Raw genomic sequence first — 15,406 nt, 5'->3', positions numbered from 1 at the left:
ATACAACCTGCATTACAGAGGGGGTTATTTATATCATCATATGCCCCTGTCCTTTGTTATATGTAGGACAGACCTCACAGAAATTGAGGGTCAGATTACTGGAGCACAAGTCATGTATACATACTAAGAGAGTGGAAGAACCCCTGTTGGTGCACTGCCCAACATGCTTTTAGTTCACTACGGTGTGGTGTGATCATCTCCCCTGCTCTGTGAGACGTCGTGACTGGAGATGTCAGTTACGTCAGAGGGAACAAAGATGGATCTACAATCTACAAGCCATCCACCCAGCTGGGCTGAATGCCTGAATTGAGTGGGCGGTGTTCTTTGGTTGAAGTTGGCTGGGGATTGGTCTGACTGAAAGGGGAGGAGTCTGTACTCCATTTTGAAGACACTGGTTGCTGGAGAATCCCACGCCTCAGCTTCTATGTGTGTGGATGTGAGCAGTTGGAACACTTGGAGAGCCTCTACAGTTGCTGGTGGAGTAGGTTGGAATCATTCCCCTGATGCAGCTTAGCGAAATGGAGGTTTCCCCGTCGGGAAAGAGAGGCTGCGGGGCCAGGCAGGCTTGCACTTTTTGGATGCATGGAAGACAGCCTGGACACCGTCTGCAGCTAAGTGTTTGTTTGTTTTTTTCCTGCTTACCATTGACTGTGTTTGAGACTCATATATGTGCGGCTTGCTTTACTCACATTTTTTGAAGTTTTTGTTATTTGGCGTGCTAGATTTTTTTTTGAAGTGGTTCCTACGAGGACTACTATAGTGTTTCTCACTGCCGAGTGAACTGATACATTTTGGACCTTGCTTAACGGTTGTTTATAAGTGGAGTTTTTTTGCCATATGAAGATGAACTGAGGCTTTTTCTCCACTTTTTTTCCTTTTTCTTGTTGTTTGTGTGTTAAGTGAATGAGCGGGTCTCTGTATGCAGTGGGTAGACCTGGTAGTGTCTAGGTAGGTCTCTCCTATGGTTTCCGATAGGGCATAATTCATTAGTTTTAGGAGTTTTGTATGGCCTTCCTGAGATTTTTTTGAATAGATTACCGTATTTTCACGCAAATAACACGCACCCGTATAAAACGCGCACACGTGTATAGCGCGCAGAAATCACGATGATAAGCACAAAAACTTTGGTATAACGCGCTCACGATTATACCGCGCATGCTGCCCGACTCTCCGTTCACCCCCCTGACTTCCGTGCACTGCCCCGCCTCTCCGTGCGCTGTCCCGACTCTCCGTTCACCCCCCCTGACTTCCATGCACTGCCCCGACTTTCCGTGCGCTGTCCCGACTCTCCGTTCACCCCCCCTGACTTCCATGCACTGCCCCGACTTTCCGTGCGCTGTCCCGACTCTCCGTTCACCCCCCCTGACTTCCGTGCACTGCCCCGCCTCTCCGTGCGCTGTCCCGACTCTCCGTTCACCCCCCCTGACTTCCGTGCACTGCCCCGCCTCTCCGTGCGCTGTCCCGACTCTCCGTTCACCCCCCCCTGACTTCCGTGCACTGTCCCCCCTTGAAGGTCTGTCCCCATCCTGAAAGCCTGATGCCCCCCCCCGACGTCCGATACATCCCTCCCCCCGAAGGACCGCCGACTCCCCAACAATATCGGGCCAGGAGGGAGCCCAAATCCTCCTGGCCACGGCGACCCCCTAACCCCACCCCGCACTACATTACGGGCAGGAGGGATCCCAGGCCCTCCTGCCCTCGATGCAAACCCCCCTCCCCCCAACGACCGCCCCCCCCCCAAGAACCTCCGACCGCCCCCCCAGCCGACCCGCGACCCCCCCTGGCGACCCCCCCACCCCCCTTCCCCGTACCTTTGGTAGTTGGGCCAGAAGGGAGCCCAAACCCTCCTGGCCACGGCGACCCCCTAACCCCACCCCGCACTACATTACGGGCAGGAGGGATCCCAGGCCCTCCTGCCCTCGACGCAAACCCCCCTCCCCCCCAACGACCGCCCCCCCCAAGAACCTCCGACCGCTCCCCCAGCCGACCCGCGACCCCCCTGGCGACCCCCACGACCCCCCCACCCCCCTTCCCCGTACCTTTGGTAGTTGGCCGACAGACGGGAGCCAAACCCGCCTGTCCGGCAGGCAGCCAACGAAGGAATGAGGCCGGATTGGCCCATCCGTCCTAAAGCTCCGCCTACTGGTGGGGCCTAAGGCGCGTGGGCCAATCAGAATAGGCCCTGGAGCCTTAGGTCCCACCTGGGGGCGCGGCCTGAGGCACATGGTCAGGTTGGGCCCATGTGCCTCAGGCCGCGCCCCCAGGTGGGACCTAAGGCTCCAGGGCCTATTCTGATTGGCCCACGTGCCTTAGGCCCCACCAGTAGGCGGAGCTTTAGGACGGATGGGCCAATCCGGCCTCATTCCTTCGTTGGCTGCCTGCCGGACAGGCGGGTTTGGCTCCCGTCTGTCCGGCCAACTTCCAAAGGTACGGGGAAGGGGGGTGGGGGGGTCGTGGGGGTCGCCAGGGGGGTCGCGGGTCGGCTGGGGGAGCGGTCGGAGGTTCTTGGGGGGGGCGGTCGTTGGGGGGGAGGGGGGTTTGCGTCGAGGGCAGGAGGGCCTGGGATCCCTCCTGCCCGTAATGTAGTGCGGGGTGGGGTTAGGGGGTCGCCGTGGCCAGGAGGGTTTGGGCTCCCTTCTGGCCCGATATTGTCGGGAAGTCGGCGGTCCTTCGGGGTGGGGGTGCGAGTGGTCCTGCCGGGGGGGGGGGATGTATCGGACGTCGGGGAGTCGGCCGGGCAAGAGGGCTTGGGCTCCCTCTTGCTCCGATCGTGGATGCGGGTGCGGGTGGGAGCGCGTGCGAGTGGTCGTTCGGGGTGGGGGTGCGAGTGGTCCTGCTGGGGGGGTGAATCGGGCGTCGGGCGGGGTGGGAACTATGTTTGAAAACTTTCGTATACCGCGCTCACGCATATAACGCGCGAGGGGTATGCGCGGTAGGTAAAAACGCGTATAACGCGCGCGTTATATGCGTGAAAATACGGTATGTCCCCTGCACACTTCTAGTTTGTATCTTATAATCATATATGGAAAATTTTATTTTTGCCCTGGCAATTTCTTCATAACACCTTTGAACTTCCAGCTCAGTATGAGTTTTCATTTTACAAGTAACTGTAGATTTTCTCCTATGTTATAGTCTACCCTTTATTACAATAGCGACCCTTGGCTATGGGCTCATGCACAAGACTGAATCCTTCGATCATAGGCCTGTCCTTTGGGAATCGCTGTTGTACGGTGAATATGAAGCATTCTTCCTCAAGGCTCTGAACACAGCCTGGGCAGCATCGCTGGCTAGCTGGGGGAATTGGACCAAGTCTTCCTCGTAGTACTGAACTGCTAGGCCAGTCCATACAAACATTTTTCAAACACTTAGGTATGAGCTAAATCTTTTAGGAGCCAGAGGAAATAATATGGATTATTTAGCTTGCTTTTACTCTGGTTTTGTGTTTTTCGTTATAAACTGTAATTACCTAGCAATTTGGTCAAATGGGGTGGTGGTGCAAAAAAAGCTAATGGTGCAGAAAATTTAAGAACTGCAATAATTGGCATTCAGAAATATGACATTAGATATATCTTCAATTTTCTTGTATTTAAATCTCTTGCCTAATTTACTATAGTAAGCAAATTCCAGTAGCATGAAAAGGGATTAATGATGAAAACTTTTAAAAAATACTTGTAACTCCTTTCACAGATGAAAAGTGCGACAAGTATAAATCATGACGCTCTCTGAAGGAATTAATACCGACAAATACATATGCTGGTAGGGCTAGTCTCAGTTAGGGTGCTGGTCTTTGACCAAAGGGCCGCCGCGTGAGCGGACTGCTGGGCATGATGGACCACTGGTCTGACCCAGCAGCGGCAATTCTTATGTTCATTATATACTTGAACCAAACTATACAAATTCTGTAGATGAATGTACATAATTTTAAAGATAAAAAATATAGCCAACCAATGTAATGAAATGAGGAGTGGTAACACTGTCATACTTATTGGCTTTGCAGATCAAACATACAGCTGTATTCTGCAGTGTTACATTTTTCTCCATTTATAATAATAATAATAATAACTTTATTCTTATATACCGCCAACAATCTTGCGACTTCTAGGCGGTTTACAATAAAGTGAAACTGTAGATACAATAAAGAGAAACTGTACATACAGCGAATTAAAGGGTATAGCATTGTACATCTGGTAATTCCAACATTAATAATATTAACAGCAGTTTGTGTGCCATGCTGCTTACACAAGATTAGAAATATTCCTTAAATTGAATGGAGTGTTCATGGTTAGTGATTGGGTTGGGGTTTACAATTTACAGATTTGGGTATGTGGTGGTATTATGAGGGGGGCTGATGTTCTGGTTCGTTATCTAGGTATTTCAAGAACAGGTAGGTTTTTAGGTGTTTCCTAAATTCGCCATAGTTGTTTGTATGTGCAATTAGTTTTTCTAAGTCTTTGCCCCATGTGGGAACAGCCTATATATAAAATATTCCAAGAGTCCACTTATGTCATAATAAAATGAACTATTGTCTTAAATTGATCAAATAAGTATTTTTGAACTCATCAAAGTAGCCTTATTTTTGGTGTTGACTTTTTTGTCTAGCTTTTTTTTCTCTTTGACTATCTTTCAGGCCAATCTGGCAACAGGTGCTGAAGTTTTGGCACCCGTTTGTTATCATGCCCTGGTCAAAATATTAATCATTCTCTGACTTGCTGCATACCGGTAGCTACAGATTTGGAATATGCTGTGATTTGCATATGTTGCCTTTCACACACCGCTTTGGTAGTAAAGACTGGACCAATTAAGTTTCAACAATGTTTATTGATGACTGCAGAATAATAAAATAATAAAAATAGTACATTTCAAGTGGGAAGTCTGATTTTAGTTTCTGAATAATGATTTGAAAAATGAAAAGTCCTTTAACATGTATAACAAGTGTATAGTCTCTCGAGTTAAAAATGTATTAATGAAATATAACAAAACAAAAAATAAAGAGGAACTGAAGAAAAATACAAAAAAACAAACAAAGTAGTAACCTCCAGTTCAAACGCTGAAGCTAATGCTCAAAACTTAACTACTTTATATCAAAGCATTCAGTAGAACTACATTCTAGGGCAGTGGTCTCAAATACGCGGCCCGGGGGCCACATGCGACCCGCCAGGTACTATTTTGAGGCCCTCGGTATGTTATCATAATCACAAAAGTAAAATAAAACAGTTTCTTGGTCATATGTCTCTTTAGCTATAAATGACAATATTATTCTTAAGACTTGGCCAAAAGGAAAGATTTATAAACTATAGAGTTTTACCTCAAGAAAAATTGTCATTTCTTTAATAAGACATTAATTATTTTTTTCTGAGGCCCTCCAAGTACCTACTAATCCAAAATGTGGCCCTGCAAAGGGTTTGAGTTTGAGACCACTGTTCTAGGGGATTTGCCTCAGAAGCTACAGGGCAATCACTGCTCCAGAGCTATGAAGGGGAACCTAAACAGCTCATTAGTTTCCCTTCAACTTTCTATCATAGGCAACCCTTGATGACGTAACTTGAACGGTAAAGCAATTGAAGAATAATTTTTCTATAATTCTGATGAGGATATTTTGACATCGTTGATAATTTTCATGTTTTCATGACTTTATTATTGTGTTTCCTTAGAGCCCTGAAGAAATGATTTTTCAATCACGAAACGTTGGCCTTCGTCGGCTGTTCTGAGAGGAAGTTTTCACTAGTGCCTGCATCACATTATCAAGCTCGTTTGCCATGAAGCAAAAGATAAGTGAGGCTTGCACTTTTTTGAATTATTTTTCAATTGCTTTATCATTCAAGTTATGTCATCAGGGGTGATTGCCCTGTAGCTTCTGAGGCAAATCACCTAGAATGTGTTCCTACTGAATGCTTTGATATAAAATGGATAAGTTTTGAACATTAGCTTCAGCGTTTGAACTGGAGGTTGCTAGTTTTTTTGTTTTTGATGAAATATAATGCACTCTTATATCTCTAGCAGCACGATGTAGAGACAGCAGACGTTCTTACGTACAGTTATCTGCATGAAGAAAATGATACCTCATCGCTGGAACAGGATACGAAGCTAAGGCAGGAAACTAGGAGAGAAGATAATGTCCTTGGAAGGAATGCTGCCTGCCACAAGGGCCAAAATACCGATCCTTGCACTGAGGTAAGTAGGTTTCCAAAAGGGTACCTGGATATATGTATACATGCCCAAGAAAGGAGACAGATGAATGTGTGCCATCGGACCAGTAAAGATTCAAACTTGTTTCTGGAACAACTTCTTGTGTATACACTTGTATTTGTAGGATATAGTAGTTGGTCATGCACTTTAAGTCAGATTACACTATGTAACACGACTTTTGTTCTTGGACAATAAGTGTAATTTCCTAATTGCTCACGTCTAAAAAGTATAGAAAGTCTTATTTCCATAAAACTTTACTTTCTGACCAGGATAGTCAAATTTTACAATTTACTTTTTTAAAATGTAAAAACACTGAATTTTTTTCTTTTCATTCTTGTGAAGTCATAAAAATCAACATATGAATCACAAATGCCTCTATTACTCCATGGTGTGACCTCACCTAGAGTATTGTGTTCATTTTTGGTTGCCTTATCTCAAGAATGATATAGCGGAACTAGAGAAGGTTCAAAGAAGAGCGAACAAGATGATAAAGAGGATGGAATTCCTCTCGTGTGAGGAAAGATTAAAAGATTAGGGCTCTTCAGCTTGGAAAAGAGACGGCTGAGGGGAGATATGATTGAAGTCTACTAAATCCTGAGTGGTGTAAAACAGGTACAAGTGGATTGGAATTTTTTTTTTCTCAGTCAAAAATTACAAAGACTAGGGGATACTCAAAGTTACAGGGAAATACTTTTAAAACCAATAGGAGGAAATATTATTTTTTACTCGGAGAATAGATAAGCTCTGGAGCATGTTGCCAGAGGTTGTAGTAACAGTGATTAACGTAGCTGGTTTTAAGAAAGGCTTGGACAATTTTCTGGAGGAAAAGTCCAGTCTGTTATTAGTAAAAGGGCCCCCTAAGTTTACTCGGCTTGGAATCAATCTAGAATGTTCTGCAAAAAAGGTAAAAGTAAATTTCAAAATATCAGTGTTCTGGTCGGAAAAGCAAAGCTTGAAGGTAATGATAGCCATTTTCTATACTTTTGTGGCATAGGCAATTACGAAAAAACACTTATTACCCAGGAACAAAAACAATAAATTTGTTACATAGTATTATTGTAAACAAACATTAAGAAAATGTGTGAGTTTACAGATTGTTGAGACAATCTGTTTTGCAATTTGATAAACAGGGGATATGTACTGTAGTGAGACCTTGTTTGTCTTCTTGGATTCTGGTTTTTAGTAGCATTTGATATGTCATTAGCCTTTAGAAGCATTTTATCTTATTGCATCATTCATGCATGGAGAGCTGTGAAAGTATAATGGTAACATTTTCACCCCAGGGAACTGTCGGGTTTTGTTTTTTTTTCCTCTTTGAATTTCCTAAGTCACATACCGTATTATATTACAAATATGAAGAGTAAATGATTTCTATAGAATAGAAATGTAATCTGTAGGGCTAATTAGGTAATTATCTGATAAGCTATAATTTGCCAATAATTACTCTTAGAGTTTATGGCTAGTTTCATCTGTTTGGAGTAGGATTTTGCCTTTTAAGTGGTCCCAAAATAAAGAAAAGATTCTCTCAAAGGTTTTTGCTGGAAATATGAGAGAAATATATTACCATTTGCTGGAAGTATGAGAAATATATTACCAATTACAAACGTAGCATCAAAACTTATCAGTACTTGGCAGAATGGTGAGGTAGCAATAGCAGTGCAAATAATACTTATACAGTATCTGATAAAGAACTAAAGGCCAGATTCTCAAAACTAAAATCTGCTTTTAACGTGCTCGCTAAACCGGTTCCAGCCAGTTTAGCTTGCATGTATTTTAGTGGCTGATTATTTAAAAGGCTTTACCGTGATCTTTTCCGAGTTTTCTAGCCATCTCCGACACTACCTGCAAATGTAGTACTGTACAACGAGGTCATTACTATTAAAATGAGCACTCCGAGCGATTCTCTAACCCCTGTAGAAAGATTTATGGTCCACTAATCAGTTACATAAACAAATACGTGCCTGTTAGTTTTCTAGGGAAGACCATAATATCTCATCCAGGTTCAGCTATCTTTGCCTACTTACACGACACCAGACCCAGGCTAATGAGAAATACATGTACTTTTATTATGAAAATAGAAAAATATAGTTCATAAGCCAGCAGCAGTAACTAATTATTGTTCACAAAATATCCGATTACATATATAACAATAATAATTTATTTCTTATATACCGCGAAACTCAGTACATAATTATTACAACACTCTTGCTAGATAAATAAGTAAAATAATTCCTTATAATAATAATTCCCGATTAGCAGCAACTATTACAGGTTATCACCAAGAGTAGCTTCACTTCTCCTTATCCTGAACCACAATAGGATTCTTTTATCTAACTCCAGCTGATAAGATAATAGAATTCCGATTCTCACCATCCAATTAGGCCTTGTCACATTATCTGGTGAAAGGGAAGATGTCTTCTACTCAGCACTGAAGATAAGAATTCTTTTGGTACCGGAATAAGAGTTCGTTTAGTCCGGTCTCTCTCACTCTCACTCACTCTCACTCACGTTTCAGGTTCAGGCTGGAATGATTTCTTGCAGACAATGGATCAGGCTTGATGATGTCAGAGATGCCTAACCTTCAGGTGTGAATAAGGAAACATCCCTACAGTCCCCCCCCCCCCCCTTGAAGGAGAAATAACTTCAATGGAGTCTATTTCACCTTCAATCTAACTAATAGGAAAGGATCGGTCAAGACCCAAGGTGATACTAAAAATGCATAAACATAAGCAATACCATAAAAAATCAGCAATAAAGGCTAGGGCTAAAGTATAAGAAACCCAAGCCAAATAAATGATAACAAAATCACTGATAAATAGCAATATATGATAAAATCAGAAATCATAACTAAAACGCAAGGCACAAAAGGTATGCCAAAGCAAAAGTTAAGACAGAAAAATCAAAAATACGGCTAGCAAAAATTACTCATTCATAGCCGCAATATAATCATGCATTCTTAAGTCCAGAGGTGATGGTCTACGACGAAGCAAATGTCGTATCTGGATGGTCTCATAGATTGCAAAAATAAAGGCACAAAACAGGATAACCCACGGCTTCAATGCTCTAGCTCAGGGGTGCCCAAACTTTTTGGGCTTGCGAGCTACTTTAAAATGACCAAGTCAAAATGATCTACCAACAATAAAATTAAAAAACACAAAGCACACTATACGCTGAGAAAATGTTAATTATTCTTATTCTGGGTTTTTTCAAAGAGGTCAAGGCAGATGACTCTATGCACTGTCACCTCAATAACAACCATACAAAAATAGACAAATATACCCCCCTCCCTTTTTATTAAAACACAATAGCAGTTTTTAGCGCAGGGAACTGCGCTAAATGCCCAGCGCTGCTATCGACGCTCATAGGCTTCCTGCGCTAAAAAACACTATTGTGGTTTAGTAAAAGGGGGCCATAGTGAAAAATATAGACAGCATATATAAATTCAGAGACATTTTGATCACTAAATTTAAAATAAAATCATTTTTCCTACCTTGTCTGGTGATTTCATGAGTCTCTGGTTACACTTTCATCTTCTGACTGTGCATCCAATCTTTCTTCCCTTCTTTCAGCCTGTATGCTTCCTCTCCTCCAAACCTCATTCCCTCCCCCAACTTTTTCTTCCTCTCTCTCTGCCCTTTCTTTCTTTTTTCTCTCTTGATGCCCCATTCTTTTTTTCTGTTTCCCTTCTGTCTCCCTGCCTGCACCCTTTCTTTCTCCCTACCCTCCACAAAGCCACTGCTGCCACCATCGGGGGAAACAGGCCCCAAAGCCACCGCCGCAACCATAGGGGGAAACAGGCCCCAAAGCCACCGCTGCGGCTGCCCCAAGCTCTCTCTGCTTCCCACCGGGCCGACCAGCAATCCCCCAACGTCAATTCTGCCGTCAGAGAGGAAGTTCCGCCCAGCCATGCAGCGATTTTGGCTGACCCGAATTTCCTCTCCGACTGCAGCCTTAGGGTGGGTGCACAGCCGGGGCGGACCGCCCTCCCCCCCTTGGTACGACACTGAAGACATGGCAGCGGCTCCTCTCACGAATCCCCACCTGCGTCGGAAGTCCAATGCAGTTGGGGATCTTGAGAGGAGCCGCCGCTGCATCTTTCAACTTTAAAACACAAGCCGCCGCCGCTTCCTCTCACCTACGCCCGCCCTCGAGTGAGCGACAGGAGAAAGCGTATGAGCGACGCCACTGAAAATAGTGAGCGATCGCTCATGCACTCACCTTAGAGGGAACACTGGTCTGGGGAGGAGGGAGGGTGGCCGACATGGCCTTAATGAGCATTGTTGATCAAGGAGTAGTGATAAGGGCTTCTCGGAGCCTCTTGGCATTCATTTAGTGAGAGGCGCTTTGAAGACTAAGGGTAAAACAGTTACAGAACCATAACACCTTGAATATATCATCTAAACTTTTTATCAAATCGAAAATATTGCTCCAGACAGCATAATTTCTACTTTGCCTGTCAGTTTATGTGCTGTGGACAGAAATACATATTCTAAATTGAATTGTCTGTTTTCTTGACAGAGCAACAGAAACTCAGCAAATTCTTCTCATTCATTAGATGAATTTATTCATTTGCCGGCTGAGACAGAAAATATACTAGAGGTAACGTTTGTAACATATTTGCAGTTACTAGATGGATCTGAATGCAAGATTTTAAACAAAATGTGTTTCAATAAACCTAGTTTGTCGTGTATTCACAGTAGAGAATAACACGGTGACAAAATTCATCACCGTTTCCGTCCCCGCGGATAACTGCGGGAAACCATCTTTATGTCATTCTTTAAAGAGAGTGGGAAGAATCAGAGTTTGAATGGCCACAACCACTGACCCACAAGCTTTGCTTTGAAGAATGCTGGTGTAGAAGGACTGAGGTTGAAATAGACACTAGAAAATGACATGGGATTATTTCCTGCGGTTATCTGCGGGGACAGGAACGGTGATGAATTTTGTCACCGTGTCATTCTCTAATTCACAGTATAGCTCAGAGTGTGAGGTATACTGTGTCCTACCCAGGCCCGACGGGTGGAAGCATCATACCTAGGAGGTATTGCTTTGGCCAGAATGGGGCTGACGAGAGAGGCAATGGGGAAGGCTGGAGTGGAGTCATCAATAGATAGTGGCAGCAGCAGCCTTTTTGGGATCAACAGAAAAGCTAGCAGTGAGGTTGTATATGACTGGCAGAAGAGGGAAAAGGCGATATGGTAAGCAAAAGGGAAGGGGAGGAAAATGAACCGTGAGAAGGCAATGGGGTAAAAACAAGAGACTATGAGACGAGAACAAAAAAGTGGCAAATGTCAGTGACTGCTGATCGATGCCTCAGTATATTCATGCCATGTCTGTAGGTCCGTGCCTGCCTGCCTGGTTTGGTACTTGTATGAATGACTTTCTGACTTGATTTCCCTAGGACAGGGATTTTCAACCCAGTCCTCAGGACACACTAAGCCAGTCTGGTTTTCAAGATACCCACAATGCATTTGCATGAAAAAAATTTGCATGTGTTGACTCCATTGTAGGCAAATCTGTCTCGTGTATATTTATTGTAGGAATCCTGTAACTTAACTGGGTTGAGAACCCCTGCACTAGAAAGAAGGATATATGGACTGATATGGCAGGTGAACTTGGAGAAAGTCCACTGCTTATTCCTAGGATATGAAGCATAAAATTTGTTTTACTGTTTGGGATCTTGCCAGATACTTATGACGTGGGCTGGCCACTGTTGAAAACAGGATACGTATGGTAACTCTCTTATGTATAAGAGACACGGAAGAACAAATCGGGGCAGTAGAGGCCGCGAAGCAGCGTGTTTACACTGCTGCGGCCGCTGCTCGAGCCAAGAGGTTTGTCGACCGCGGGAAGGGAAGGGGGTGGCGGCGGCGGCAAGGGACTAAGGTAGCCGGCCATACCGCGAGAAGAGAAAATCGGGTGGGAGGCTCAACGGAGATTGGAGGGGGAGGGGCGAAGACGACGAAGACTGAGCCCTTGCTTTCTCCCTAGCTCCCAGTGCCCTACCGGTCTGTACACCGCGATCTGGAGAGCAGGGAGTGCAACGGTTGCGGCTGGCAAGCAATGCGGCTGGGAAGCAGTAAGGCTGGGGACTCGCGCATGCACACGTCTGCAAAGCCATGGACATACATCTCACAGAGCAGGGATTTCAGATCACGCAGATCTGAGTGCGCATGCGCGTCTAGCGTTTTATTATATTAGATATAATTTTTTTTTATTTTATTTTTTTTTTCTATACCATTCTCCCAGGAGATATTTATCACAACTGCATCCTCCAATCTCTTTCTTTCTTGCACAGCACTGGGGGGCCTCTGTTTATGTGTAATTGGAATGGCAACTGAAAATGTTAAAACATTTTGTGGGGAGGTGTTTCAAGGTGTTTTATTTTGTTTGTTTAAAGGGCATGAATGAAAACGCTACTTCTACTGCACAGCCTACATCAGAAATTCTACAGAGTAATTCCATGAGAGAAATATGGCAGGACTTTCTTTTTTTGCCAGATCTACAGGTATGTGGATTTTCTTTTCAAACTGTTTGGTTTTTTTTAAGACATTAGAATTATCAGGCCTCTTTCAGTCTCCTGGTATTATCCACATTTTCCTTAATTTCTTATCTCAAAATTTATTTTCTTTTTTTTTTTTTAATCTTTATTGATTTTCAAACTTTGACAGTGTAATACAATTAATTGAACATAAACACTACATAAAATGCACTATTAAATATACAATTACTACATAAAACAATCATTTTCTCCACCCACCCTGGATACCCATTTATTGAATCGCACTGTCAAGTATCTTTCCTTATGTCAAAATTTCCACTTCTCTACCATTCTTTTCTTCTCTGTTCATCTGTAGCCTTGCCTTCTCTTGACATGTAAGCCTTTCTAACCTCAGAGTCCCTGTTTATTTGGTAGTCCTGTTTTCAGATTTTCTATTCCCTTTCTTCGTAGTTCAGCCATATTGTAATGGTTTATTACGAAGGAAATCATAGGATATAATACTTTATCCCAGGACAAGCAGGCAGCATATTCTTAACGCATGGGTGACGTCACCGACGAAGCCCCGGTACGGACCTTTTTAACTAGAAAGTTCTAGTTGGCCGCACCGCGCATGCGCGAGTGCCTTCCCGCCCGACAGAGGAGAGCGTGGTCCCCAGTTTCTTCGTTTCCGCGGAGCGAAGAAGACGCATGTGTTTTCAACGGCCGTTGAAAAACTAATTTTTGCCTTCCCGCTCGCATATTCTTTCACTTTTTTTCCTTTTTTCTTATCGGATTCCCTTTATTTTTGTTTAAAAAAAAAACAAAAAAAAAACTCATCGAGTTTTCCTTATTTTTTCAGGCCGGCCCCGGCGGGGCCTGTTGCCACCATACAGGCCTCCGGGTTCGATTTTGTGGAGGCCGTGTTTCCATTCATGCCCCCTCAACCGGGTTTTAAGAAGTGCCAGCGGTGTGCACGCCCGATCTCCCTCACCGACCCACACAATTGGTGCCTCCAGTGCTTGGGTCCAGAGCATCGGGCTGACACCTGCACCCGCTGTGCTACGCTTAAAAAGCGTACTTTGAAAAATCGGCAGATCCAGCAAAATATTTTGTTTGGTACCGGATCTGCCATGGAACCGGCTGCGACGTCGACGGCACCACAAAAGTCGGCACCGACGACATCAACACCACCGGACCCTTCCTCGGGGTCGTTGGGCCCAGGTAAGCCGGCTAAGAAGCCTCCCACTTTCCTTGAGCGCCCTCCTGCCACGGTTGCGACACCGGCCCTCCCGGCACCACACTGGCCCCGCAAACGCTCCGCTCCGATCTCGGTGAGTACCTCATCATCGGCCTCCTCATCACCAGAGCGTAGAGCGGCACCTATGGTACCGAAGAAGAAAAAAGCGGTACCGGTGCCTCCCCTAGACGACCGCATCGCGGCCATACTCCAAACACAGTTACAGGAACAGCTGCAACAACAGCTCCAACAACTGTTGCCGGCGTTGCTGGCACCGCACCTTCCGGTACGGGACCGGTCCGAGCCTCACACTGTCCCATCGGTGTCGACCCCCTCGGTACCGATTAATACTTTCATGCCGGTGCTCTTGGCAGAAACACCTACAGTACATACCTGTGATGCTGCCGACCCTGTCCGGTCCCAGGAACGACATCGGTCTTCCTCACCCGGTACCGCCTCGGTGCGCTCAGGCAAATCTCTTTCAAAGACCCGCCATGCCGAGCCCTCCACACCGATGTCCAAACGTACGCACCCCGACGTTAGGGACCCAGATTTGTGGGAAGACTCCCCTCACGGTACCGAGGAGGACGCTTCGTCAACCGACGAAGAACCCTCCATGACCGACACCGTCTCCAAACCAGAGCAATCCTCTTTCTCCAAATTCCTTAGGGAGATGTCAGCAGCTCTTTCCATTCCCTTAGAGTCCGACTCTAAAAAGTCTCAGGCTTTCCTCGATGCCCTAGACTTTGAGCAACCTCCCAAAGAATTTCTGAAGTTGCCCGTCCACGACATCTTACGGGAAACTTTCTATAAAAACTGGGGCCCCTCGTAAATTGGATAGCTTGTTATTCCAATCCCAGGGTTTGATAAACCTCAATTGCCCCACGAGTCCCTCCTGGTGGAATCTACTTTGAAAAAATCTCAGGGTTCCAGTGTATATGCCTCCACCCCTCCTGGCAGAGAGGGAAAGACCATGGATAAATTTGGTAAGCGCCTTTTCCAAAATGCCATGTTAGCCAATAGAGCCAACAACTACATCTTCCACTTCTCCTTCTACATGAAGCATCTGGTGCAACAGCTCTCCTCCTTACAGAAATACCTTCCTGAACGTAAGGTCCCTCTTTTCCAGCAACATATTTCCAGCCTCCTCCAACTCAGGAAATTCATGGTTCGCTCCATCTACGACTCATTTGAGCTGACCTCTCGCGCATCTGCCATGGCGGTGGCCATGCGATGTTTGGCATGGCTGAGAGTCTCTGACCTGGACATTAACCACCAGGACCGCCTGGCTAACGCACCTTGTCTGGGTGATGAACTCTTCGGAGAGTCCCTGGACTCAACAACCCAGAAACTCTCAGCACATGAGACCAGGTGGGACACTCTGATTAAACCTAAAAAGAAGACTCCACCTGCTCGCACCTACAGACAGCAGTCTTCCTACCAGCGCAGGTTCTCGGCCAGACCTCTCAACCCGCCTCAACAGCAGCCTTGCCGACCTCGTC

The 15,406-nt window shown here is 45.2% G+C and overlaps 1 protein-coding gene across 2 annotated transcripts in view; it reads left to right on the top strand.

The window, feature by feature from the left end:
* Positions 1 to 15,406, top strand: part of NFE2L3 (nuclear factor, erythroid 2 like 3) — a 70,075-nt gene that overhangs the window by 35,262 nt on the left and 19,407 nt on the right. The window contains exons 2-4 of one of the 2 annotated variants that reach the window (XM_033930813.1): positions 6,001 to 6,171; positions 10,705 to 10,785; positions 12,587 to 12,694. In XM_033930813.1, coding sequence (XP_033786704.1) covers positions 6,001 to 6,171; positions 10,705 to 10,785; positions 12,587 to 12,694 — 360 coding nt within the window. Of the gene's footprint in view, positions 1 to 5,997; positions 6,172 to 10,704; positions 10,786 to 12,586; positions 12,695 to 15,406 lie in introns of both variants that reach the window. The other variant, XM_033930812.1, reaches the window with a different exon arrangement.

The sequence above is a fragment of the Geotrypetes seraphini genome, chromosome 2, assembly GCF_902459505.1.
Source record: "Geotrypetes seraphini chromosome 2, aGeoSer1.1, whole genome shotgun sequence".
Lineage (NCBI taxonomy): Eukaryota > Metazoa > Chordata > Amphibia > Gymnophiona > Dermophiidae > Geotrypetes > Geotrypetes seraphini.
This window is presented reverse-complemented; position numbering and strand designations above follow the sequence as displayed.